General features: G+C 41.4%; 1 protein-coding gene across 1 annotated transcript in view; it reads left to right on the top strand.

Moving 5' to 3' along the window:
* The window catches only part of TMEM132D (transmembrane protein 132D), an 891,916-nt gene that overhangs the window by 599,440 nt on the left and 266,114 nt on the right, over nt 1-26,362 (top strand). The window contains exon 4 of the mRNA XM_018061413.1: nt 18,498-18,681. Within this exon, the coding sequence (XP_017916902.1) occupies nt 18,498-18,681 (184 nt within the window). The remainder of the gene's footprint in view (nt 1-18,497; nt 18,682-26,362) is intronic.

Raw genomic sequence — 26,362 nt, 5'->3', positions numbered from 1 at the left:
GACTATTTAAGAGTTGAGAAACCTGAGGCTTAAGGAGATTAAACATTAGATCTCATAACTAGTAGCACTCAGGATTCTATTCAGAGTGTAATTCACTCCAAAGTCCATTCTGTCAACTACTATATTTGCCTGCCTACTATCTTGTCTAGAGAATGTTCACGGTGATGAAATAAACTTTCTTGCTGTAAAATCCCTCTGGGAGTGGCCTCAACTGTGAAGGTTAATAGGTGGATGTTTGAAGCCTTTGATAAAATAATGTAAGTGGTTTGTCTTTCCTCAAATGAAACTGATAACAAACACATCTAAGTGCTTCTGTGAGAAAAACAAACTTCCTGATGAAATTCTCCTTCACGGCAGGTTTGCGAGATTTTAGCAAATCCCCCATCATGCCCCAAACCAGAAAGGCAACACTGACTTAAAGTTTGTCTTTAATTATATTTAAATAATGAAGCTTAACTGAATGTATTGACATTTATACTGAGAAATTCATTGACATTCTATTAACCTCGATCAGCAAATTAATTCTTCAACCTCAGACCTACAGCATGTGAGGGGCTGGAGCACAGTTACAAATTGATCATGGGATGTGGTGTGGCTTGGTCATGTGGGAATCGACTGGCTAAGCCTAAAGAAACAGAAGCCTCGCTTGCAGAGGAGAAATTCACTAGTTATGAATTTGAATTATTTTTTATTGTGAAAGAATAAAACATCTGAGCCTCTCAGCTTTCATTTGTCATGTCAGATGGGGGTTGAGAAAACCACTGGAAGAGCCAGTCTCTATCAATTAATAGTCCTGTTTGCATTTTCACATGAATGGAGACTCTACTCCACAAATTCAGCTGCATGCTTAAAGAGACCATGGCTAGTTAAAGAAAAGTTGTCTCTGCTTATCATGACTTCCAGGATCAAGCTGATGTTGTTAGATTTTTGTGCTAAGATTTTGCAGGCAAAGTACCTGTCAGAGGTGCCTGTTTAGGGAGTCCAACCTTGCTTTTCTGATGAAGACAGTTCTTTCGCCGTCACCTGTGAGCTGTAGCGCTACCCCTAAGATGAGTTACTAAAAGCCCTGTCAAGACACAAAGAATTTCATCCCAAAATGTCTTCCTTTGACCCGTCTGGTGACATAGCCTGCAGAGAGTCTTAGTGTGCTCTCTTAACAAATAAATGCATTAAACTGGAGGAAAAAATTTTTTTTTAAATTTTTGAAATACTAATTTGAAAATTTGTTATATTGAACTGTAGTTTATTTACAATATTGGTTACTTTCAGATGTATAGCACAGTAGTTCAGTGATTCAGTTATATATATAAATTATATATGTCTTCTTTTTCAGATTCTTTTCAATTATAAATTATTACAAGATAGTGAGTCTAGTTTCCTGTACTATTCAGTAGATTGCAGAGGAAATATTCTTCATTGAAAATTATTGAGAGCAAGGATTTTCCTGGTGGTTCAGTGGTTAAGATGTCGCCATTCGATGCAGAGGGGTTCAGGTTTAATCCATGGTCCAGGAACCAAGATCCCACGTGCCTCGTGGCCAAAATTCCAAAGAAACATAAAACAGAAGTCATTTTGTAATACATTCAGTAAAGACTTTTAAAATGGTCCACATATAAAGATATTTTAAAGAATGATTGAGGGCAAAGACGAGGGAGAAAAGCTGTGCCGTGGACCATCGTCAGTCTGACTTAGAAGGGTGAAGGAACCTGCGCACAGAGCTGGTGTTTCAGATGGACCCTCTTCCCAGCCCCCGAAGAGGAGAGACTGAGACATTTAGAGTTAATTGCACATAACTGGGTTGCTTCCCTTCCCTGCCAATTCTGCCGTATTCTGGTTCTGTGTGTTCTGCCCAAAGCGAGTCTAGGGTTTCATCGGAGACGCTGAGCAGACCGAGTTGATGGCATTCTCATTACCTGTTTATGCAGACGAGTTGTGATCTCTACCCATCTGCAGTCCTGGCGAGGATGCTAATGTGTCTGTGCCCTAGAAATCAGATTTTTTAAGTAAAAAATAATACTCCCAACAAAAATATATACATAAAATAAATTATCTCTCCCTCTGCAAGTGAATATGTTTAAGAAAATGTCAGGCTGTGGAGAGGAAAGAGCTTACTGTATTTTCCTTTCTGTATTTATCTGCAGCAGCACTTCCAACTCACGTATGGAAAATACTTTCTGATGGGAGGAGGGGTGGAGGAGGCGCTTCTAGGATCACTCCAAGAACATTTCACTTTCAGAGAGAATTTTGCCTTTCTTTCCTAATTCTGAGCAGACACTTTTAATGGCTCCATTTCTTTTTTTTTTTTTTTTTTTTTAGTATTTATTTTTTAATTTAATTTGGCTATGCCAGGTTTTCACTGCCACATGTGGGATCTGATTCCCTGACCAAGGATTGAACCCTGGGCCCCCTGCATTGGGAGCATGAAGTCTTAGCGGCTGGACAACGAGGAAGGGCCTCTTCATGGATTCTGACCCTCTATTCCTCCCACTTCAGTCTCGAGTCTCTTTTACTATGAGTATTGGAACCTCTTTTGCTGAGGACAATATGTACTCTTTAAAAAATAATTTTAAGTCCACCTAGGTCATATACACAATACTATATATAAAATAGATAACTAATAAGTATCTATTGTATAGCACGGGGAACACTGCTCAATATTCTGTAATAATCTACATAAGAAAAGAACCTGGAAAAGATAAATGTATATGTATAACTGATTCACTTTGCTGTATACCTGAAGCTAACACAACCTTGTAAATCAACTATACTTCCAGGAAAGTCTATCTATGTCAAATAGAGGTTGAAATGTCATAGTAAAAGTAGTTTAAAATGTGTTTGATTAGGATCTTACAGTTTATAAATGAAGCTTAAGACAGAGAAGATCAGGTGATTTCACCTTAAATATGCAAAAGTTAGAATGATGGTCTTATTCTCAGATAAAGACTGAAACCAGTGTTCATTGAATGGAGAAGTAATCTTTGGGGGAGGGGGAACTTCTTTCACTTTTGATCAATTTCTAAAAAGTGATCTAGGTTTTCATTAACTTTTCTCAAAGACTTAGCTTGTGCCTTTGTTACATCATATGTTTTCGACTTTCCTAAATTGTCATCGTCCTTGTATATTTTCCCTTAACATGTTTAACTCTGCCAAGCCCTTGTTTGTCAATCATTTCATGTGTGAATAAAGTAATGCAAGCAATTGTCTTCAAAACTCCAATGGTGGATTTTATTAAATATGACAGTTTTTTAAAAATTAAAAATATCCCTTTGCAGTAGATTTGCATGGTGTTTGTGATTGTGTTCTATATACAAATAGCAATGAGTGATGACATTTAATTTTACTTCCATATTTGCTTTAATTTCTACTGTATACCAAAGTGATTCAGTTACACAAATATATACATTCTTTGTCGTATTCCTTCCATGATGGTTTATCACAGGATATTGAATAGAGTCCCCTGTATTATATAGTAGGACCTTGTTGTTTATCCATTCTCTATAAAAGAGTTCACACAACAGTGACGTTTATGATGGACATTTAGGATGCAGATGCTGACTGTGGAGAGATCACCGAATGAGGTCTGCAGTTCCATCAACGGCATCACAGAGCCCTTGTATTTCTTCTGCTATCTTCCCTGCCTTCTGTTTCCTCATTTTCCCTTCCTTGCTGTAGGGAAACCTGGTCTGTATGCCTTCATGTATTTGTGGTTCTAAGGAGCAGTGAATGTGTTTGTGGCGTATCTTTTTTCGGGCAAACCGGCAATAGTAGGTGGTAACTAGTGTCTTCACAGTCATTGGGCAGGAAGATGGTGACTCTGTCAACAGGAGTTTAAAAAATCAACACAGATTTGGGATGAACAGGTACACAGCGCTATATTTAAAATAAATAACCAACAGGAACTTGCTGTACAGTGCAGGGTGGTGGTAGTGGTGGTGGTTTAGTTGCTAAATTGCGTCCAACTCTTGCATCCTCGTGGACTCTAACCTCCCAGGCTCTTCTATCCATGGGATTCACCAGGCAAGAATACTGGAGTGGGTTGCCATTTCCTTCTTCAGGGAAATCTTTCCGACCCAAGGATAGAACCCGGGTCTCCTGCATTGCAGGTGGATTCTTTATGTCTGAGCCACCAGGGGGCAACATAACACAGGGGACTCTGCTCAATGTTACGTGGCAACTTGGGTGGGAGGGAGCTTGGGGGAGAATGGGTACATGTGTGTGTATGGCTTGAGTCCCTTTGCTGTCCACCTGAAACCATCACAACGTCGTTAATCGGCTATACTCCAGTACAAGATAAAAAAAATTTTAGTTTAAAATATTTAATAAAATGGAAAAAAAAAACTAAAAAAACTCAACAGAAATTCATATATATACACCATGAGCCTCAGTCCTGTAAATTCCCACTGCTCACCCAAGCTTCAGTGTGTCTCTTTCTCCCACAGCCTTATTTCTTTAAATGTCTACCTGGTATTCTCTGATTCACTTGGGATCCATTCTCAGCACTGTAGCCATCGTGGTGTTTTCAAACCACCCCCCTTATGATGGAATCCTATTTAGACTTGGGACTCTAGGGCTGCTTTGGCAGGTGTCATGTCCTGGTGTGCCCCTGGATGCCCTGACTGCAAACGTTCATTTGTGTTTCTCTGTCTGTGCTTAGTCACTCAGTTGTGTCCGACTCTTTGTGACCCCATGAACTGTAGCCCGCCGGGCTGCTCTGCCCATGGGACTCTCCAGATAAGAATACTAGGGTGAGTTGCCATGCCCTCCTCCAGGAGATCTTCCCAACCCAGGGACTGAACCCAGATCTCTTGCATTGCAGGTGGATTCTGTACCATCTGAGCCACCATGGAAACTTGTGTTTCTAGACAAAGACAAACCCATTCATGGTTTGAATGCTTGACCCCCTATAGTCCCTTCCATCAGACCCCAGCAATGGGCCTGTCCAAGAAGGAGCTATATGCTGACATGCAGACTGTACAAGTCACCTTTGTCATCAGAAAAATGAAGACAAAAGCCAAACTCTGCAGTGGGAGGCATCCAGGTGAGGGGTCAGAAATGGCTTGATCAAGAAGGTGATGGCCACTTTTCCATGGGAGTCCTCACTTCATGGATTGACTTCCTTATGTCAGGCTTTCCTGACCCCCACCCATCATGGACTGATCTGGAGCACCCTCCATCTGCATTCGCACTGCAAACCCACCCAGCATACTCTGGTCAGGAACCTTCCTTGGGTGCTCAGATAGAGGATAGGTGTGGTCATGAGTTTCAGGGGAACCTGCCCCCCGCCACATGGTGATTATAAGCAAGTAATCACTGCCTCCCCCATCCAAAGACCTCCTCTTGTTTCATCCATTCCCCAACTTCTTCCCCATTGACCCTACACTCATACTTTTGCATGAAGGCTTTCAGTGCTAAAAATAGGATGTGCAGCTGGAAGAAAAGAAAGGAAATAACCATTTCTGAACCCCAGCTGGTTTACAGAAGGACTTCCTAAAGACAGAAAAAATACAGAAGTATCGTAGACACACAGCAAGCCTGTACTTCTCTTTAGAGGGTGTTGAGTGTGGTTTAGCACAGTAATAGTCATTATGATGACTGGGGTTTGCTTTCGGCACCTGTAGGTGGGGCCCAGAATGACAGGTGGTTCCGCACAATGAAGAATGTCCCTTATGCAGTTTGAAATTCTAATGTTCTGCAGACATTTTTGTAGGACTCATAACTCATCTGAAAGGGTGTGACTTTTTTTCACTTTTCCCTACTTCAGAGATCTATAATTTAGCTTGACTTATTGCTCCTAGTTCAATTAAGATCATTCTGTACTTTTTTCTAATATTGAAGTATTGTTGACTCACAGGATTGTGTTAATTTCTGCTATACAGCAAAGTGACTCAGGTATACATACATATGCATTCTTTTTTTTCGTATTCTTTTCCATTATGTTTTATCATAGGGTATTGAATATAATTCTCTGTGTGATTCTGTACTTTTTAAGCTATCTTATAACAAGAAGTCTAGTCTGTGAATTCTTATCCTAGGTATACAGTTTTTATTCCAGGGCTTGTACATACACTTGTGTTTTTTCGTTTCCTGTTTTTCTCATTCAGAATAGCCTCAGATCAACTCTTAAATCCAAATTTATTTTTCATCCTTGGGAATAAATATTTCCCCACCACCTAATATCTTCCAGTGATGATTATTTCTAAGCATTTACATATTGAAATCAATGTTAGCTTATTGTTTTTTAAAGGTTTAATAATTTCCCATTTCTCTTATGATAAAGAGATTTGCAAACTTTTCCCATAAGGGGTAAGATAGTAAATATTTTTGGCTTTGTGGGCGATATGCTTTCTAGCCTGTATAATCTTGTTTCTTTTTAAACAATATTTAAAAATGGCAAAGCTGCTTTTAGCCCAGGATCTATGCACAGACAAGCTTTGGCTGGATTTGACCACCGACCATAGTTTGCTGACTCTGAAAAAAAAAAATAAACAACAACTCTGAATGTGGCTACAAGGACTCTCTCCCTCTACCCACCCTTAAGCTGTATCTCTCAGCCTCAGTTCCAAGCCCTCTGCATGTTCCAGTCATACTGGTTTATTTTCTTTTCTTCAACCCACCCTGCTCCCTCCAAGCTCAGGGCATTTGTATGTACAGTTCTTTCTGTCTGGAAACCAGCCTGGAACTTGGCCTGGAGATCGCAGGCCAAGGCTTGTTACACCAGGGAACACATCCTTATCTCCCTGAGTACAGCAGGGTCCTCTAACATAGCTCTCATCTCACCAGCTGCTTCTGTTTCCCACCTCTTCTTACAGTGGCTAATTTACATTTGTTGACTGGATCATTTATTTCATATCCATCTTCCTCACTAGAATGTGTGCTCTGAAAGAGCAAGAATCTTCATCCATCTGCTCTTTGGGGGCTAAGAGGGAACCCTGGATTATGACATTTGCCAGTTTCCATGGTGCAACTATTCCCCCCCAACCTCAGAACCCTCCTACACTGTTGGTGGGAATGTAAATTGGTGCAGCTACTATGGAGAACAGTATGGAGGTTCCTTGAAAAGCAGAAGAGAGTCACTGTATGATCTCTCAGTCCCACTCCTAGGCATATATCCAGTATATGTGTGCTCAGTTGTGCCCAACTCTTTGTGGCCCCATGGACTCTAGCCTGCCAAGCTCCTCTGTCCATGGAATTTTCCAGGCCAGAAGACTGGAGTATTCTGCAGTAGATCTGGAGCAAACTATAATTTGAAAAGATACATGCACCCCTATGTGCATTGCAGCACTCTGCATAATCGCCAGTGCATGGAAGTAACCTAAATGTCCGTTGACAGAGGAATGGATAGGGAAGGTTTGGTACATATATACAATGGAATATTACTCAGCCATAAAAGGAAGAAAATAATGCCATTTGCAGCGAGATGAATGGGCCTAGAGACTGTCACGCAGAAAGAAATAAACAGATAAAGATGAATAATCATACGACACCATGTACATGTGGAATCTAATAAAGGGTACAAATGAACTTATTTACAAAACAGAAATAGAGTTACAGATGAGGAAAACAAACCTATGGTTACCAGAGGGTAAGCGGAGGAGGGTTAAATTGGGAGATTGGTATTGACATATACACACTACTATATATAAAATAGATAACTAATAAGCACCTACTGTACAGCACCCGGAACTCTACTCAACACTCTGTAATGGCCTATACAGGGAAAGAATCTAAAAGAGGGGGTGGTATATATACATACATAACTGATGCACTTTGTTGTACAGCAGAAAGTGACACAAAATTATAAATCAACTCTACCCCAATAAAAAATTTTAGAAAAGAAAATATTTCCACTCCAGTCGAAGTCAAGCTACTAAAATGGTGTCAGTGCATGTGGAGGTCGAAGAAGATGTTTAGTTAGAATCAGCTTGGCCTGGGCAACCAGTGGATCTCCATCTTTATAAGCTAACTGTTGTATCTGCATCTCTATCACCCAGCAGTGTCCAACAAATAAGAATTCCTGACATATCACTTGAGTGAATGAATGAATAAAGTAAATATTGGCAGGGAAAGCAAGAAAGCGTAGGTAAAAGGAGGAAATGCAGCATAATTTGGTTCAAGCTGCAAGCTTCCCATTTTGCTACTCCAGAAGTACCCCGGTTACCCAACCTCAGAGTATTATAAGGTAGAAACAGAGAACGTGAGAAGACAGATTTATGGGGACAAAAACTTCATTATAAAGTGCGTGCAAGCTCAATTGCTCGGTCTGTCTGACTCTTTGTGACCCCATGGACTGTAGCCTGCCAGGCTCCTCTGTCCATGGAATTCTCCAGGCAAGAATACTGGAGTGGGTAGCCATTTCCTTTTTCAGAGGATCTTCCCGACCCAGGAATCAAACCTACATCTCCTACATTGGCAGGTGGATTGTTTACCACTGAGCCACCAGGGAAACCCTATTTATAAAGTACATACATTAAAGGGATCGTGTCTATTTTTCCTCCTAATGAGAAGTTTTTATTCTGAAATGTTAATGAAAAAGTTAGAAAAAAGATGTTAGTAATAGAAAACTTTCATCCTGTGATAATGTCTGAGAAAAACAATTTTAAAAAAATAATAGCCTTATTGTAATCTTGAACATGAGATGTGAAGGGAAGGAGAAAGAAGTCCATGGCACTTGCATTTAGGAGACATCTGGTTGCCCGTGTCTGGATTTGACACAAAGTTCCAAAATGCCACTGCAGACAAATACTGGCTTGGTAAGAAGGATACTTGCAGGTGGAGCTGGAAAGGGTTAGTGCCTGGACTAATGGCTCCTCCACCCCTTCACTCATTCCTCATGTCTCTTTCATTGAAAGAACCATCTACATATCATTTGTCATTTGCCTGTGGTGTCTTCTTTACTTGAAAAATTCCTTCAGTTTCCCAACAAGCAGATCCTGAGACAAGACTGTGTGTGATTTATAAAGGAAATATCCCCCATAAATCAATAAGAGGTCAGGGAGAGTAGAAGAAGAAAAGAGCCCAGGCACTTGTGCTGTTTTTGAAGTCACGTGCAGGGTGGTTTTAGCCTAACCCCATAGGGAGCCCATGGAGCATGCTCAATGCCTCCAACTGATTCGGCTGGAGGTGAGAGCTCACCTTCTGCACCATCAGGCTCCGCCCAAGGCCAACCTCCAAGGGTAGTGATCTCTACAGCACGTGCAGCCCTTTGTACTTGTGGGCAAGATGGCTCCAGAAACTCAAGAAAAGCCATCCAGGGAAAGTCACAGGTAGATATCATTACAAATGAAAGCACTTAGATGTGGAGAAAAGGGAACTCTCCTACGCTGTGAGTGGGGATGTAAACTGGTGCAGCAATAGTGGAAAAGAGTATAGAAGGCTCTCAAAAAATGGTAATAGAACTACCATATGACCCAGCAATTCTACTCCTGGGTATAAGTCTGAAAGAAACAAAAACAGTAATTTTGAAAAGATACATGCACTCCAGTGTTCATGGGAACATTATTTACAATAGCCAAGACATGGAAACAACCTAAGTGGCCTCCAACTGATGAATGAATAAGGAAGATGTGGTCCATACATGCGATGGAATGGTTCAGTGTAAGTGTGCATGCTCAGTGGTGTCCGACTCTTTGAGACCCCATGTACTATAGCCCGCCAGGCTCCTCTGTCCATGGGATTCTCCAGGCAAGAGTACTGGAGTGGGTTGCTATGCCCTCCTCCAGGGGATCCTCCTGACCCAGGGATGGAACCCATGTCTGTTGCATCTCCTGCACTGGCAGGCAGATTCTTTACCAGTGTGCCACCTGGAAGTCCTAATGGAATAGTACTCAGTCATAACAAGGAATGATATTTTTCCATTTGCAGCAACATGGATAGACCTAGAGGGTATTATGCTTAGTGAAATAAGTCAAAGAAAGACAAATACTGTATGTTGTTGTTGTTTAGTCGCTAAGTCGTGTCTGACTCATTTGCAACCCCGTGGAGCCTGCCAAGCTCCTCTGTCCATGGGATTCCCCAGGCAAGAATACTGGAGGGGGTCACCATTTCCTTCTCCTAATAATATATAATATCACCTATATCTGAAATCTAAAAAGATTTACAGCAAACTAGTGAATATAATTTTTAAAAGAAGCAGTCACTAGTTACCACTGGTAACTAGTGGTTACCAGGGGGGAGAGGGAAGGGGGTGGGGCAAAACAGAAGGAGAGGGTGGGTAGTATAAACTATCGGGTGTAAGATAGGCTCAGGGATTCACTGGATGACACAAGGAATATGGTTGATAATTTTGTAATAACTATAAATAGAAAGTAACCTTTAAAAATTGTGTAAATAATATTTTAAAAAAAGTAAAATTAAAAAAAAAAAAAAAGCATTAGAAGCCAGGAGTAAGGCATGTGGAAATGATGCAGAGATATGAGGAGACTTGGTTGGAACCCTGACACTGTCCATCACCATTTGCTCTCTGGTCATAAGTGGCTCTCATTCACATGACTTCTAGAAAGTGTCCTGAGCTTTTAGAACTCATCTCGAACAGTTTCCTAAGGGTAGTCATTCAGCTACTAAATGCACCCTCTCTCCAGCTTTCCTCTGTTTCTAGCAGTTTTACCCATTTATCTTATAGAGTGCCATCTGGGAAAAAGAAACCTAAGTTGCAAATGAAATTTCACTCTCTGTTTCCCCCCATCCACCCCACCATATCACCCAGGACACTCACGCTTGTGGTGAAAACCAGTTGTCCACGTGGTTGGTTACAGAATACACTCTGATCGTTGGCACACTTTTTTTTCTTTTTTTACCATAATATGTTGATTTTCTAAACTGGAAAAAAAAATACAGGTAACTCCAACATGCATTGACTTGCATCTCAAATATGTAGCTCCTAACTGTTCTAATGCTGGGAGGTCCGTGTCGACATGGTTTCTCATCTCTCCAAATGATGATTTTAGTGGTAGTAGTTTGTCACTCAGTTCTGTCCGACTCTTTGCGACCCCATGGACTGTAGCCTACCAGGCTCCTCCCTCCATGGGATTCTCCAGGCAAGAGTACTGGAGTGGGTTGCCATTTCCTTCTCCAGGGGATCTTCCTAACCCAGGGATCGAACCCAGGTCTCCCACAGTGCAGGCAGACGCTTTAACCTCTGAGCCACCAGGGAAGCCCATGATGATGGTAGGCCTCCGTATCTAATGCTCTCGTTTCCGCATCTCTGTTCTGATTTATGGACACATTGTGGAACTTAAAATAGTTGACTGAAGACCCTAAAGGCAAGCTCATCTCAAAGCATCTTGTTACAAAAAAATGTTCCAGCTTTGGTTTTACAGAATTCACTCAAAGCATCCAATTTGGGGTCTTGAGAAAGCCCTGTGTAATGCCTTGACTTGTGTTTCTCTTGGGGTTTGAAAAGTTGTTTTACTGATCTTTGTTGCTAATAAGCATACCTGTCCTGGCAGTGTAAAAAGAGATAGGGGTTTGAAACCCAGGGATGCAAACTGGGCATCCTGTACCCAGATCTCTTGGATCTTTTTCTCAGTAGCTCGGTGACCTTGGAAAGATGGTTTATCCTCCTTGACCCCAAATTCCTCATCCACCAATTGGAAGTAAATAACTGCTATTTATTGGAATACTGTGAGGATAGCAAGAGGTAAGACATAAAATGCCCTTAAAACAGCTCACATTCAGAATACTCAGTAAGTGGTAATTATTCCATCACTTTGGGTAAAGAAGCATGTCCATCCAAAAGAAGATTTTCTTTTTGCTTGAAAGTGATGCCCTTCTTTGACCTTGGGATGCGCTGGGGTGGTTCCATTTGATCCTGGAGGATGTAGTCATTGACTGTCTGAGCTGACCCAGAGCCTTGTTTTCTGAAAGGGTATTTTCTTTTCCTTAAATCTGGGGAAGCCTCCAGCTATGGCGGAGCTTCTCTGGTGGCTCAGAGGTAAAGAAATCACCTTTCCATGCAGGAGACGTGGGTTCGATCCCTGGGTAAGGAAGATAACCTGGAGAAGGAAATGACAACCTACTCTTGTATTCTTGCCTGGGAAATCCCAGGGACAAAGGTGCCTGGCGGACTACAGTCCATGGGGTTGCAAAGAGTCAGACACAACTTAGCAACTGAACAACAACAGGCTATGTCAACCACCATGTGTCTTTATTTAAAGGTGAAAAACACTTAGATTTTTATTAAAGTATGGTTGATTTACGATATGTTGGTATCAGGTGTACGGCATAGCGATTCAATGTTTTTCAAATTAGATTCCATTAGAGGTTATTACAAGATAGTGGATATCAGTCTCTGTGCTACACAGTGGGTCCTTATTGCTTAGCTAGGCTTAGATTTGGGGACTTGCCTGGTGATCCAATGGTGAAGAATCCATCTGCCAAGGATTTGATCCCTGGTCTATGAAGATCCCACGTGCCGAGGGGAAACTAAACCATGCACCAGAACTACTGGGCCCATGCACTAGAACCCAAGCTCTGCAACCAGAGAAGCCTCTGCAATGAGAAGTCTGTGCATTGCAACAAAGAGTAGCCCCCACTCGCCACAACTAGAGAAAGCCCGAGTGTGACAGTGAAGACCAAACACAGCCAAAAATAAATAAATAAAACTTTTTAAAAATTAAGAAATTAAAGGCTGAGATTTTGAACCCAATGCACCAAGTAGCCCATGTAGGGGGAAGCTATGGACAAATAAGAAGAGTTCTTCAAATCAAGGATATATTATTCAACTTCTCTGTGGAAGAGAACTATTAAGAGATGCCTCCAAGCCAACTGAGGTGGAACCAGTCAGTAGGGATCTGAGGAGTCCCTGAGAGGGTGCATTACCACACCGCTGCTTCCATTTCTGTCTTGTGTGCAAAGGACAGCTGCAAGCAAGACAGGGCAGGAAGGTGGCTCTTGGCTTCCTGGGCTGGTAGGAGCCACACCAGTGAAAGAATCTAAACCTGCAGGCAGCTCCATGCCCACAGTGCTCTGAGGTCCGTGATCCAGAACTGAGCCTCTCCACGGGTGACTGCACTGTCTTCCATGCAAACTCTGCTCAAACTCGACAGCAATACTGCCTTCCAGATGGAGTTCACACATAAAGCGTTGCCCATCCCTGTTGCTAATTATTAAACTTGGTCTCTGCAGGGAGGGAGCGTCCCTGGTGGCGGTAAAGAATCTGTCTACAATGCAGGAGCCCTGGGTTTGATCCCTGAATCAGGAAGATCCCCTGCAGAAGGGAGTGGCTATCCATTCCAGTTTTCTTGCCTGGAGAATTGCATGGACAGAGGAACCTGGCAAGTTACAGTTTATGGTTTCACAGAATGTCAGACACGACTGAGCGGCTAACATTGAGGGAAGGAGAAGGAGACACAATGGGTTGGGCTGGGTCTAGGGCCACTGAAAGTGGCATCTGAACGCTTTACGCTGCTCCAGACCCCCAGGCACCCTTTCCTGGAGCTCTGTTCTCTTCCTTCCTCATTCTCTCACTGATGGACATTGGAAACCCTGAATGTTTCTTCTTCTTGGTTCATCTGTGTCTTCACAGATTTTACTGACCATATTTCCCAAATGTGCTCAGTTAGGACATTCCATTTCAAATACCATTATATACAAAATATTTCCAAGATTGTGGGTATCCATATGATTAAATTTTAAAACTTCTAACATAGTTGCTCATGATCTGGTGGCATAATAGCATGACCTGGATAAAAGGAAAGAGAGAAAGATGGAAGCAAGGATGGAAGGAAGGAAGGGGAGGGGAGAGAGAGAAGAAGGAGGAAGGGGAGGGAAAGGGGTGAAGGAGGAGAAGAAAGAAGGAAGGAAAGAAAGAGAAAGAAAGGGAAATGACAAAGAAAAAACAAAGAAGAGAAAAGAAAAAATCTGTGCCTTGCCCCACTCAGAAACAATCAGAACTCGGAGTGTTGCCTGGTCATTAGTTTATTTGTGAAGTTCTCCCCAGGTATTTCTAATCCCTGGGTAAAGTGGGGAAACAATGCATACGATATATGCAGACATATTTCATAAGCTTCTACTTCACAATACTCTGTCTGTCTCCTATAACACAGTAGATACCAGGTGTGGTCCTCTGCGCTAGGCATTCTGGAAGCAGGCTAAGGATGACTACTCTTTTCAAAGTATTTCAGGCTAAAACCCAAACACTCCCACTGCAAAGGTACAGTCCTTAGCTTTCCAGTTAAACATAAAGAAGTGATAAATATTGCCAAGTATGGAAGAGTTCTGGAAACTCTCAAGTGCTAAATATTTCCAAAAAGTTATTAAAATTCAAATTTCCAGTGATTTGCTAAGACACACAAGATGAGTTCTTCCAAAGCTAGATCACCATATGCAGAATTTACAGAGAAAACTGTCAAGGACCTGGTACACACCCTAGTGCCTCAGAAATACTGAGACACTCCTGCATGCGAAGGAATCATTCAAGAAAAACACACAATTTCAGAATACATGACCTTCCTAGAGTTTGCTCCAGCTGCCAGGTTAAGAGTTTCCAACCTAGGTTGTTTTCATCAGCAAATCAAAGAGAGGAAAGTTAGTTCAAAAGAAACTGTTTGCTTTATCCTTTGGCCAGGCAAGGGATCTAAGGGCAAAGAGAAAATCAGACTTGATAGGAGAACCGTGCAAGATTACTGAAGGAGTAAAATTAGAAGACGCAAATAGAGCACTTTCAACATTATTGTTATTCTGACCAGTGTGGAATGGTACCTCATTGTAGTTTTGATCTGCATTTCTCTAATAATTAGTGATATTGAACATCTTTGCCTGTGCCGCTTGGCCATCCATATGTCTTCTTTGGAGAATGGATAAAGATGTGGTACATATATACAATAGAATATTACTCAGCCATGAAAAAGAATGAAATTGGGTCATTTCATTCTAGATAGATCTAGAGTCTGTCATATAGAATGAAGTAAGTCCAAAAGAGAAAAATCTTTAGTGCATATATGTGGAATCTAGAAAAACAGTGCAGATGAACTCATTTTCAGAGCAGGAATAGAGATGCAGACCTAGAGAATGGATGGGTGAACATGGGGCTGGGGGAAAGGGGGTGGGATGAGTTGGGAGACTGATATTGACATATATGCACCACCATACATAAAACAGATGACTAAGTATATGCTACCATATAGTATAGGGAGCTCAGCTTGGTGCTCTGTGGTGACTTAGATGGGTAAGATGAGGGGGTGGTGGGAGGGAAATCCAAGAAGGAGGGAGTGTATGTATACTTAGAGCTGATTCAGTTCATTGAACAGCAGAAACTAACACAGCATTGTAAAACAACTGTATCCCAATAAGTAAAAAAATACATATATATTGCTGATGTTATTTTAGATGGGTCTTGCAGAATGGGAAGAATTTGACCAAATGGAGAGATTTATAAAGGTATTTCTGATAAAGTGAACTCTGAGTAAAATGTGAGGATGTGGCGGTAAGAAAAGTCTCATATTCCAGTGGAATCTGAAATTGTTCAGTTTTGTTGAGGTTAGGGCACCTGGAAGGGCAGGGGGCGGGGGGGGGGGGGGAAGAGAACAGTGTAAAAAGTATGGAGCAGGGTCACAATACTGCATACAAGGAATTACTACTCTGAAGGAATTCCCACGTGCCTCCATTGTGGAGCTGAGTTTCTGAATTCAACTTTGACCAATTCTGCTCTGTGAATTTCCCTTTCCTTGTGATTAAACATAGAAGGCAAAGCTCAGAACAGCCAAAAGAAGGATTATCCCATTTCATGAATGGGAGAGGAATACTGGAATGCTTGCAGATTCCAAATATAAAAACCAAGATTCATTCTAGTATCGCTTTCCCAAGTTTCCTGTGCTTGTGGAAACTGTCGTTCAGAGTTCCGAAAACGCAATGGCATGTGTCTTAGGAAAAGAAATCAACACAGGGTATCAATCCACAGTGGCTGACACAATTTGTTTCTAATTCTTATCACTGCCGCTTGTTTCTTAAAGAGTTCAACGTCTTTCTTTCAGAAGCCAAGAGAGAGTGATTCTTGTAGGATTTAAAAATCAGGTGCTAGTCTCTTTTGTAAATAAGTTCATTGGTAACATCTTTTTTTAGATTCCTCATATAACTAATACATGTTTGTCTTTCTCTGACTTACTTCGCTTAGTATGATCATCTCTGCTGCTGCTGCTGCTAAGTCGCTTCAGTCCTGTCTGACTGTGCGACCCTATAGATGGCAGCCCACCAGGCTCCCCCATCCCTGGGATTCTCCAGGCAAGAACACTGGAGTGGGTTGCCATTTCCTTCTCCAATGCATGAAAGTGAAAAGTGAAAGGGAAGTCGCTCAGTCGTGTCCAACTCTTCGCGACCCCATGGACTGCAGCCTAGCAGGCTCCTCCATCCATGGGATTTCCTAGGCAAGAGCACTGGAGTGGGGTGCCATTGCCTTCTCTAGGTCTATCCATATTGCTGCCATGGCATTGTTTTGTTCTTTTTTTATGGCTGAGTAATAGTCCACTGTATATATGCACACGAATCCATTCATCTGTCAGCGATAAACGGGCATTTATGTTGTTTCCGTGTTTTGTCTCTTGTGCAAAATGCTGCTATGAACACTGGAGTGCTTGTATCTTTTCAAATTATGGATTTATAACTGATTCACTTTGCTGTACACCTGAAACTAACACAACATTGTTCATCAATGATACTCCAATGAAAACTAGAAAATTTAAATGAAGAATAAATTAACTAATTACATAAAATAAAAGCCAGTGCCATTTTGTTCTCACCATTGCCCACGGTTCACTGTAGCTACTCCTGTTCCATGTGAGAGGCCGCTGCTCATGCAGGGAGTTTACCTCTCTGACTGGTGCTCTCTCTTTGGGAAGATCTTCTGATCTTCCTTTTCTTTCTTGCCCTCCTCCTCCCCATGTTCCAAATTCCCCACCATTTATCTCCGAGCTTCTTATTGATACATTTGCATAGGTCTGATGGTATGATAAATATTTCAATAGCTTTTTCATATCTTAAAGGCCAATTTTTGTCCTCTTAAATGTCAAGGTCAGTGATCATTTTTGCAATTATGTGAAATTCCAGTCTCTAGAGACAGATCTGATAGGTGGAAGTGGCTTTGGTCACATAGGGTCAAAAAACCTCTCTCCTTGCTGCCTCCTTGGTGAACCCTCACCTGTATTTCTTCACATCTTCCCTCAGGGAGTGGTTGGCACCATATCTGCATCTTTTTCACCTGTCACTTAGAAAAGCAGACGTTTTATAAAAGCCGACTATAAAAAAGAAGAAGAGGTAGCCAGTGAATTAAATTAACCAAGATAGCTGAAAAAAATCATCCTGATATTCTGACTTGAATTCATTTTCAGATACGTGTTTACAGAAAACCCAAGATGTCCGAAAACTAATCATTGTCATAATCACTCCTGTTTCCAGGTAACATCTGGCTACTTCTCCTTGCTCATCCATGTGGGTCCCACAGCCCCAGTCTTCTGTTCGCGGCTCATCTCTGATTCTCTGCACTTCTTTCTCATTCCCACCAGAAATAAAAAGCCACATCACCCTCAAACACCTTTAAAATTCTGTGCATCCAACTTGAAGGGACTGTGGCTTTGGAAAATCCAATATAGGCAGCAAAGAGACTTCTGGGAGTGGGAGAAAGAATCCTGTCCTCTGAGATGGAGCTCAGGGAAGAAAGATTTAGGAAATTCAATCAGCACTTCATGTAGTCATCCACAAACACCTGTTCTGGGGACTCTGAGCAGCTCACAAGAAACAAGGGCTGGGAAGCTTGAGCAATGGTGTTTAAAGCCAGGCCAAGGCTGTGAATCTTCTTAAAGGCTGTTCTTTTGGATATTGAATATTTTTTTTCCTTTGTTTTTTCATTGGTATATAGTTGATTTACAATGTTGTATTAGTTTCAGGTGTACAACAAAGTGATTAAGTTATATATGTATCTATTCTTTTCAGATTATTTTCCATTATAGATTATTACATGATATTGAATATAGTTCCCTGTGCTATACAGTAAATCCATGTTAGTTATCTATCATATATATAGTAGTGTGTACCTGTTAATCTCAAATCTCCTAATTTATCTCTCCTCCCTCCCCTACCCCTTTCCCTTTGGTAACTATAAGTTTGTTTTTTATGTCGGTGAGTCTATTTCTGTTTTGTAAACAAGTTCATTTATATCTTTTTTTTAGATTTCACATATAAATGATATCATATGATATTTGTCTTTGACATATTTCACTTAGTATAATAATCTTTAGGTCCATCCACATTGCTGCAAATAGCATTTATTTCATTTTTTATGACTGAGTAATTTTCTATTATATGTAAATATGTGTATATATCATGTAGATTATATATGTGCATATATCACATCTTCTTTGTCCATTCATCTGTCCATGGTCATTGAAGATTGCTTTTCCGACAGACTCTTTGAACGACAGTATAAGTGCGCATGGAAATTGTCTATTGCCTGCCAGGCACGCCCACCCAGCCCTCAGTGTTGTTCTCTCCTTCTCTCTCCTTCTGTCCAGTGCAAATGGTGCCTCCTATGAAGTCATGCAGATCGACGTAGAAATCGAAGAACCCAGTGACCCGCCGGCCACGCAGCTTGTCACATGGCAGGTTGAATATCCAGGAGACATCACATCTGACTTGGGTGTCTCCAAGATCTACGTGAGTCAGAAAGACTTGATCGGAGTCATCCCATTGGCCATGGTAAGAAAGTCCCTGCCCTGGGCTGTTAATACAGACCTCAGGGAAAGGCAAAGCATCACACACATGACCTAAACACACTGGGAAAATGTCAGTGAGCCCAGAGCCAAGGTCAGGGAAAGCTGACAAAGTTACTGCAAATTGCTGATTCTAAACACATACTCATATATATCTTTAAAATATTATTTAGAAAATAATCAAAATCCAGGCATTAGATTTGGGTCTTCCACTATAAGAAAAGTACTGATGATTTTATCAAGATGTGTGTATGATACACTGGAGATTAGTCAAGGATCTTAAACATGTATACCTGCAGAGACCAAACAGATCCAGCATCTGAGTAAAACGTAACAAGTGACTTGACAAATACCTACCCAGTGAAAAGGCCTAGCTAACAGGAAAGCCACGCAGGAAATTCAAGAAAAGCCATGCAGGAAAGCCAAGGAAAACTCTGAATTCTTAAGACCTACTGACTTTTCAACAGAAAACACACATATAGTTTTAGTGTGAACCATCAACTCCTTGTTAGAGCTAATTTTATTTTAAATCAAGCTTGTCTAGGAAAGGGTTAGCTATAATCCATTCACAGGCCTTCTATTTGTAACTTGTAAAAGATTTAGGCCTCTAAGTCAGTCCATGTGTTTCCTCGGATTTATGGAACACAGATGGGTTTTCATCCTTAGGTAGGACCTGCCCCCTGGTTGCTATGCAATGGGCCACATTGCATGTGGGAAGACTGAACACCCAGGTTGACCTCAACAAACACACCGATGCCTTGTCTAGCCTCACCTTTTCCCAGGGTCTCTCTACAAAAGAATAATACATTTTCCTAATGTGAGTTATCACAGTGCAAATGCTTGGGATTGAGAGTCTGCTGAGAGTACTTTGAGCTTCCTCATGTTACAAAAGTACTTTTACTGTTGGAAGTGAAGGATTGACAGCCTCATGTCTCCCTCTCACCATCTATTAGGAATTATTGACAAGTGTTACTATGGGGCCATGAAAGGATGTCAAGAATCAATCTTTCAATACAAGGTAACATGGACAGTTGCCTAGTGACACTAAGTTGGTTATTATACTGTTCACTAGGCGATGTAAAGGTGTTGGGGTCCTTCAGTTGATAAGGGCTCTTATTAACTATTTCTTTTATTATATTTTAAAGGCGCCAAATCTCCCCTGGTGCATTATTTCATATGTGACAGCAGCGCTCATTCATTTAGGCTGTTAGTGGTTCTGTTACTGGCAATGGCAAAACTGTTTGTCTCGAATAAGTAATTATTTGAATTTGTTCCCCTTTTCAGCACCTTTAGTCTGATGAGCTGTTAGCCATACACTGCACGGCTCCTGTTGCTTGGCTCAGCATCAGACAGTCTGCTTGGTTTCCCGAGTTCAGCATTTCTTCTGCCGAGACTGTCAGCCTGTTTCAGACCCCACTGTTCTTCATAACCTACATGAATCCCTGCTCACATGAATCCACTTTCTGTCCTCTCCTGGTCTCTCAAACTGTTCTCACCTTGCATCACCCTTTCTGGCTACAGTACGTGTAATTGTAGAAGTGTGTGTAATGGCAGAGCTAGAAGAATCTCAGTTTTTATCAGTTAGGAATTGCGTTTGGCTGAAAACAAGCCCTAACCTGCCCTCCCTACTCACTCCACTTGACCCTGGCCAGTAGTCACTTTAATACAAGTGTGTTTTTCCTTCATGTAAAAGAACTCTTAAAGTTTGTAGTGCAGGGCTGGTACTTTGCCCCATGCTATCTGAGACTCAGTCTTCATCTTTATTTCTGCTTCAGCAGTCGAAGGCATACATTCTATCCTTATGGTTACCTTATGGCCCAAAATGGCTGCTGGGATGCCAGCCAGCATATCCGTATTCTGCCAGCCAGAAAAAGGAAGAGATATAGAATAGGATCCATTCCTTTTCCCTTTCAAGAAGTCGTCATAAGAAGCCAACAGAATATTTCTGTGTGTATCCAATGAATAAGAACTTGGTTATATGGGCATACTTAGTTGGAAGTCTACTTTTTAGCATGGCACATTTGCTCAGGTTCTGTTACAAGGAAACAACAAGAGATTAAATATTGCAAGGCAATGAGCAGGATTTGAAACAATCCTTCTCCATTTCCAGATGACAAAACTGAGGCTCAGAGAGGTTCCTCATCCTGGCACCTGTTTTCCATTCTGTGTTCATCTTTATGAGCCTCCTGGGAAGCAAAATAAAACATACGTATATCTTAGTCTCCTCTTACCAGCTCTTGTTCTTTAGTTGCTCATGTCCAACTCTGCAACCCCATGGACTGTAGCCCGTCAGGCTCCTCTGTCCCTGGGATGCTCCAGGCAAGAACACTGGAGTCAGTTGCCATTATTAGCTATGCATCCTTGCTTAATTTCACTCTGGCTCAGTTTCCTCATCTACAAAGGGTGAAAGAGATAATACTCATAAGGTTGATGTAAGAGACGGTGATAATTCAGGAGGCCCTGGAAGAGTGCCCAGTGAAGTCAAGCATACAATAAATGTTTGCTCTTAATACAATCACTTAGTTACTAAATGCAAAAGATAAATAATTCCCTAGCAATTATGTTGTAAAGTCTTTCAGGAAAGTGAATGTTCCCAGTCCCCATGTTTCCCAAGATAAGAAGAGTGCTAGGCAGTGTGTAGATGCTCATGATTCTTTTCTTTTTTAAACAATTTTAAACAGTTACACTCCATTTACAGTTATTACAAAGTATCAGCTATATTCCCCATGTTGTAACAGTAAGTCTTTGAGCCTACCTTACAGCCAATACTTCATACCTCCCTCTCTCTTACCCCTGTATCGCCTGTTCACCACCTCTCCCAACTGGTACCCTAGTTTGTTCTCTAGATCTATGAGTCTGCTTCTTTTTTGTTTTATTCACTAGTCTGTTGTATTGTTTTAGATTCCACATATAAGTGACATCATACAATATAGGTCTTTCTCTGTCTGACTTATTTCGTTTAGCGTAATGCCTTCCAAGTTCTTCTGTGTTGCTGCAAATGGCAAAATTCGGTTCCTTTTTGTGGCTGAGGCATATTCTTTTGTTTATATACATCAATCTTCTTTATCTACTCATCTGTGGCTGGACAGTTAGGTTGTTTCCATGTCTTGGCTATTGTGAATAGTGCTGCTCTGAATATTGGGAGATGCTCTCTAATTCTTGAGTGGAAGTGAATGAATTGCATTAAAATTGCATTCAAACATATGTGGTCTGAGGAGTTTTATGCTAGTACCTTGTGAGCATCTTCCTCTGGAACTTAAAAGTCTTCATGGTCCTGACTCCCCAGTCTTTTGTATTTGGAGCGTTTTGAGTCCCTTTTCTAGAGAAAGTTGCATCATTTCACCTTTGACTGGACTGGAAAAAACTTTACTTGTTTTTAGGGGAATTGTCATTAAATGGACCTTTTGCTGTATATTTTCGTTTTTATTTTTGCTCATGATGTGTTTGTTGAGAGGTATTTAAATCGGATATCATTCTGTCATCTCCTCATTTGTGCCACGTATTCTTTTTTATTGAGGTTTGTTTGATTGGCAGTGTTGTGCCAATCTCTGCTGCACAGCAAAGTGACTCAGTTGCATACATACAGGCGTTCTTTTTATATTCTTTTCCATTATAGCTTGTGACAGGATGTTGAATATAGTTCCCTGTGCTGTACAGGAGAACCTTATTGTTTTTCCATTCTAAATGCAATACTTTGCATCTACCAATCCCAAAGTCCCAGTCCACCCCTTCTCCTCCCCTACATCCCCCTTAGCAACCACAAGTCTGTTCTGTGTGTCTGTGAGTCTGTTTCTGTTTTATAGATAGGTTCATTCCTGCCAGACCCAACAGTCTCACTCCTGGAAATAAAACCAGAAAAAACTATAATTCAAAAAGATACACGCCCTCTGCCCCCCGCTATGTTCACAGCAACACTATTCACAACAGCCAAGGCATGGAAACAGCCTAAATGTCCGTCCACAGATGAGCGCATAAAGAAGAAGCGATCCATACCTACAATGGAATGCTACTCGGCCATAAAAAAGAGTGAAATGATGCCATTTGCAGCAACATAGATGCACACAGAGATTATCATACTAAGTCAAGTAAGCCAGAAAGGGAAAGACACGTACCATATGATATCACTTACCTTTTTTTTGAGATATTAGAGACAGAAGGAAGGCCAGCTCACCTGGACCGTAATGAGTCCATGAGGAGAGAACCCTTTGAGTTGAGCTCAAGGTCACATGGAGGCTTGTAAGCTAGAGTACAGAGGTGGATATTTCAATGTGATAGGGAGTCACTGAAAGGCTTTCAGCACAGCAGCCGCTGTGCTAATGAATGTTTTTAGGAAATGCTTTGGCTGTGTGTAAAGAATGGATTTGGGAGAGCAAGGGGACATCAGAGCGGACTCCTTTGGCAGCTGTAAAATAACCGTGACTTAGAAACGTGGCGTTTGCTTGTCCCCACCTCTCCCATCTGAATGTGAGCAGCGTTACCAGGTGGCCCCAAGGGGTAGAACATAGCATCCTTCTATCCTCTTGCCAAGTGACTCCAAAGACACTGACCTTATCCACATGGCCCCAGATTAATAACAGACGTGTCCATGTGGCAGCCAACAGGACTAGGACAAGGTGCAAGGGGAGGTGTGCCCCTCTCCACCAAGGACACGACCCTTCTCTGAATCCACCACCTCCGCTCCCATGCCATCAGCCCATGAACTCAGCCGAGTGATCACGTCCAGAGCAAGGGAGGCTGGGAGAGTAAGTTTTATCATGGGAGCCCCTGTGTCCAGCTATAGATATATTTGGTGAAAATGAATCTGGGGAATGTATATATATAGATGTATAATGGGGAGACACTGAGGTTATTCTGGACCAGTCCAGTGGACTATGGTGATCTCCGTGGAGAGACGCAGAGGCAGACCATTTTAGGATACATCTTAGCAGGTAAATGATGGGACTTTTCAATACATTGGTTATAGGTGTGAAGGAAGGATCTGGGGGGAAAGATGAGTCTGATTTTAGACCCAACCCCAAAGTTCCCTATATATGATTGTTGTTCAGTGTCTAAGTCATGTCAGACTCTTTGCAATCCCATGGACTGTGGCATTCCAGGCTCCTCTGTCCTCCACTATCTCCAAGAGTTTGCTCCAGTTCATGTCCATTGAGTCAGTGATGCTGCCTAACCATCTCATACCCTGCTGTCCCCTTCTGCTTCTGCCTTCAGTCTTTCCCAGCATCAGGGTCTTTTCTAGTGAGACAGGTCTTTGCATCTGGTAGCCAAAGTATTCAAGCTTCAGCATCAGTCCTCCCAATGAAGATTCAGGGTTGATTTCCTTTATGATTGACTGGTTTGATCTCCCTGCTGTCCAAGGGACTCTCAAGAATCTTTTCCAGCACCACAGTATGAAAGCATCAATTCTTCGGCACCCAGCCTTCATGTCCAGTTCTCACATCCATACATGACTACTGGAAAAACCATAGCTTTGACAATATAGACCTTTGTTGGCCAAGTGAAATCTCTGCTTTTTTAATACACTATCTAGGTTTGTCATCACTTTACTTCCAAGGAGCATCTTTTAATTTCATGGTTGCAATCACCATCTGGAGTGATTATATGATAGTACCACGAAAACCTAAAATGTTTTTTTAAAAAGATTTTCTATTATAAAATTTCCTGTGGTCTACATTTTCACCCTCAATTCTTTGCCCACATCTCTGATAAACTTTTAGAAATACATTTGCATCAAAGGATGGGAACCAAAAAATTTGCAGTACTATAATATTTTTTTTATAAAAGCCACCAAACTGCCCTCCTCCAGGAGACCCACAGACTGCATCTCTTATGTCCCCACCATTAGCAGACAGGTTCTGTACCACTAGCGCCACCTGGAAACCCCAGTCTCTTTTAACTGTCCAGTTTATTAGTGTTAAATATTTTCACTGTTGTGCAACAGCTCTTCAGAATATTTTCATCTGGCAACTCTCTGAACACTAGCCCTGCCCCCCCTCCTCCCAGGTGTTAGAAGCTCCTTCTACTTTCTGTTTTTATGCCTTTTGATCATAGCGCTGTAAATATTCCTCCCAGTTTACCATTTGTCTTCTGGTGTCACTTACTGTATATATTATAGCATGCAGAAGTTTGTGGGTATATGTTTAATTTTTATGCAGTCAAATCTACTGATCTTTTCCATAGTGGAAATCTTTTTCTCTTGTAACCAAGAGGAAAAATCGTGTCTGTCTTTTGTGTTCTTGTAAAACCTCCAAATATTGAAATGTCCCCCCACAGCATATTTGAATAGGTAGGACTATAATCTTCAGAAAACAATGCTAAAAGTAAATGCAGCTGTGACTCCCTGTACACATGGGCTGAGCACACGGCCCCTCTGTTCTTTCTGAGATGTGTAACTTCATCTCCAGGAAAGCTTTGAGATGATGCCCAGTTAAGCCCTTCCATTCAAAGTTCATTTTCCAAAAGACGCTTATTTCTTTCTCAATATTTTGCGTATTTTTTCCTGATGTCTGTGGCCTTAAAACCGGTATATTTCTTTTTCCTAAATCCATTCGTGTATATCTCTGTTGTTATAGTATTCTTTTTTCTGTTCAGTAAATGACCCCTTACTATCTCATGAGTAAATCTTTTTTTTTTTTTCCTTTGGGAGAAAATTCTGAAGTAAAGGTCATTAAATGAGCATTGCCGTTAATCCAATTAGTGCTTGTCTGTAACTGCATGTCATCATCGGGTTCTAGGGAGCATTTTTGCATTTCTTCCATTTCTTGCATTTCTTATCAGAAAATATTCTTCCAGGGGTGGGGAGTGGGAACCCAGTTTCTCAAGGTTCTTTATCATTCTCTCCTATCTGCCTCCTATGTTTTGGCTAAAACAAGTGTTTTGAGCTTCTGTGGGGATTCAAAGATGATGAGACTGATATTCAGCAATTTGAATGCCCTATCAGTTAGGTGAATATCCTTTCAAACCTATTAACATATGTTCTTTACTTTAATATAAAACAATGTTTTCATTCATGCTGGGCGGTAGCTATTTGGGTACCATAACTGTGATGGCTGTTCTGAATGTAGGATGGATGTGGGTGACTCAGATCTCCTCTGGATTTTAAGGGCACACCCTCCTCTTAATGCTGAGCTTCTGATGTTTCTGATTTTGCTGTGTCTCAGCCTTGACCACTGAACTTTATTTTTTTAAATATTTATTTATTTATTTATTTGACTACACCGTGTCTTAGTTTTGGCACATGAGATCTTCGATCTCCATTGAGGCATGTGAAATCTTTAGTTGCGGCTTGCAAACTCTTAATTGCAGCATGTGGGATCTAGTTCCCTGACCAGGGATTGAACCCGTGCCCCCTGCATTGGGAGCGTGGAGTATTAGCCACTGGACCACCAGGGAAGTCCCTGAATTTTAGTTATTAGAATTGAGTTGGAACTTTAGATACAAATTAATCATGAGATACTGTCTGGACAGGCAGTTATCCTTGAAAATAACCCAAAGTGACTTGGTGATGGTGACGTTCCATGGCATTTACATAAGATGACAGAAGAGTACAGATGTGTCTGCCAGACCCAGCCCTGAAGATGCTTGGGGAAGACCAACAGAGTTTTTAAGCAAAAACAGAGTCAGATGTGCCATGTGCTCTTTATGAAGTGCAATTTGATATATCGCAAACC

This window comes from Capra hircus, chromosome 17 (genome assembly GCF_001704415.2).
Source record: "Capra hircus breed San Clemente chromosome 17, ASM170441v1, whole genome shotgun sequence".
NCBI classification, from domain to species: Eukaryota; Metazoa; Chordata; class Mammalia; order Artiodactyla; family Bovidae; genus Capra; species Capra hircus.
This window is presented reverse-complemented; position numbering and strand designations above follow the sequence as displayed.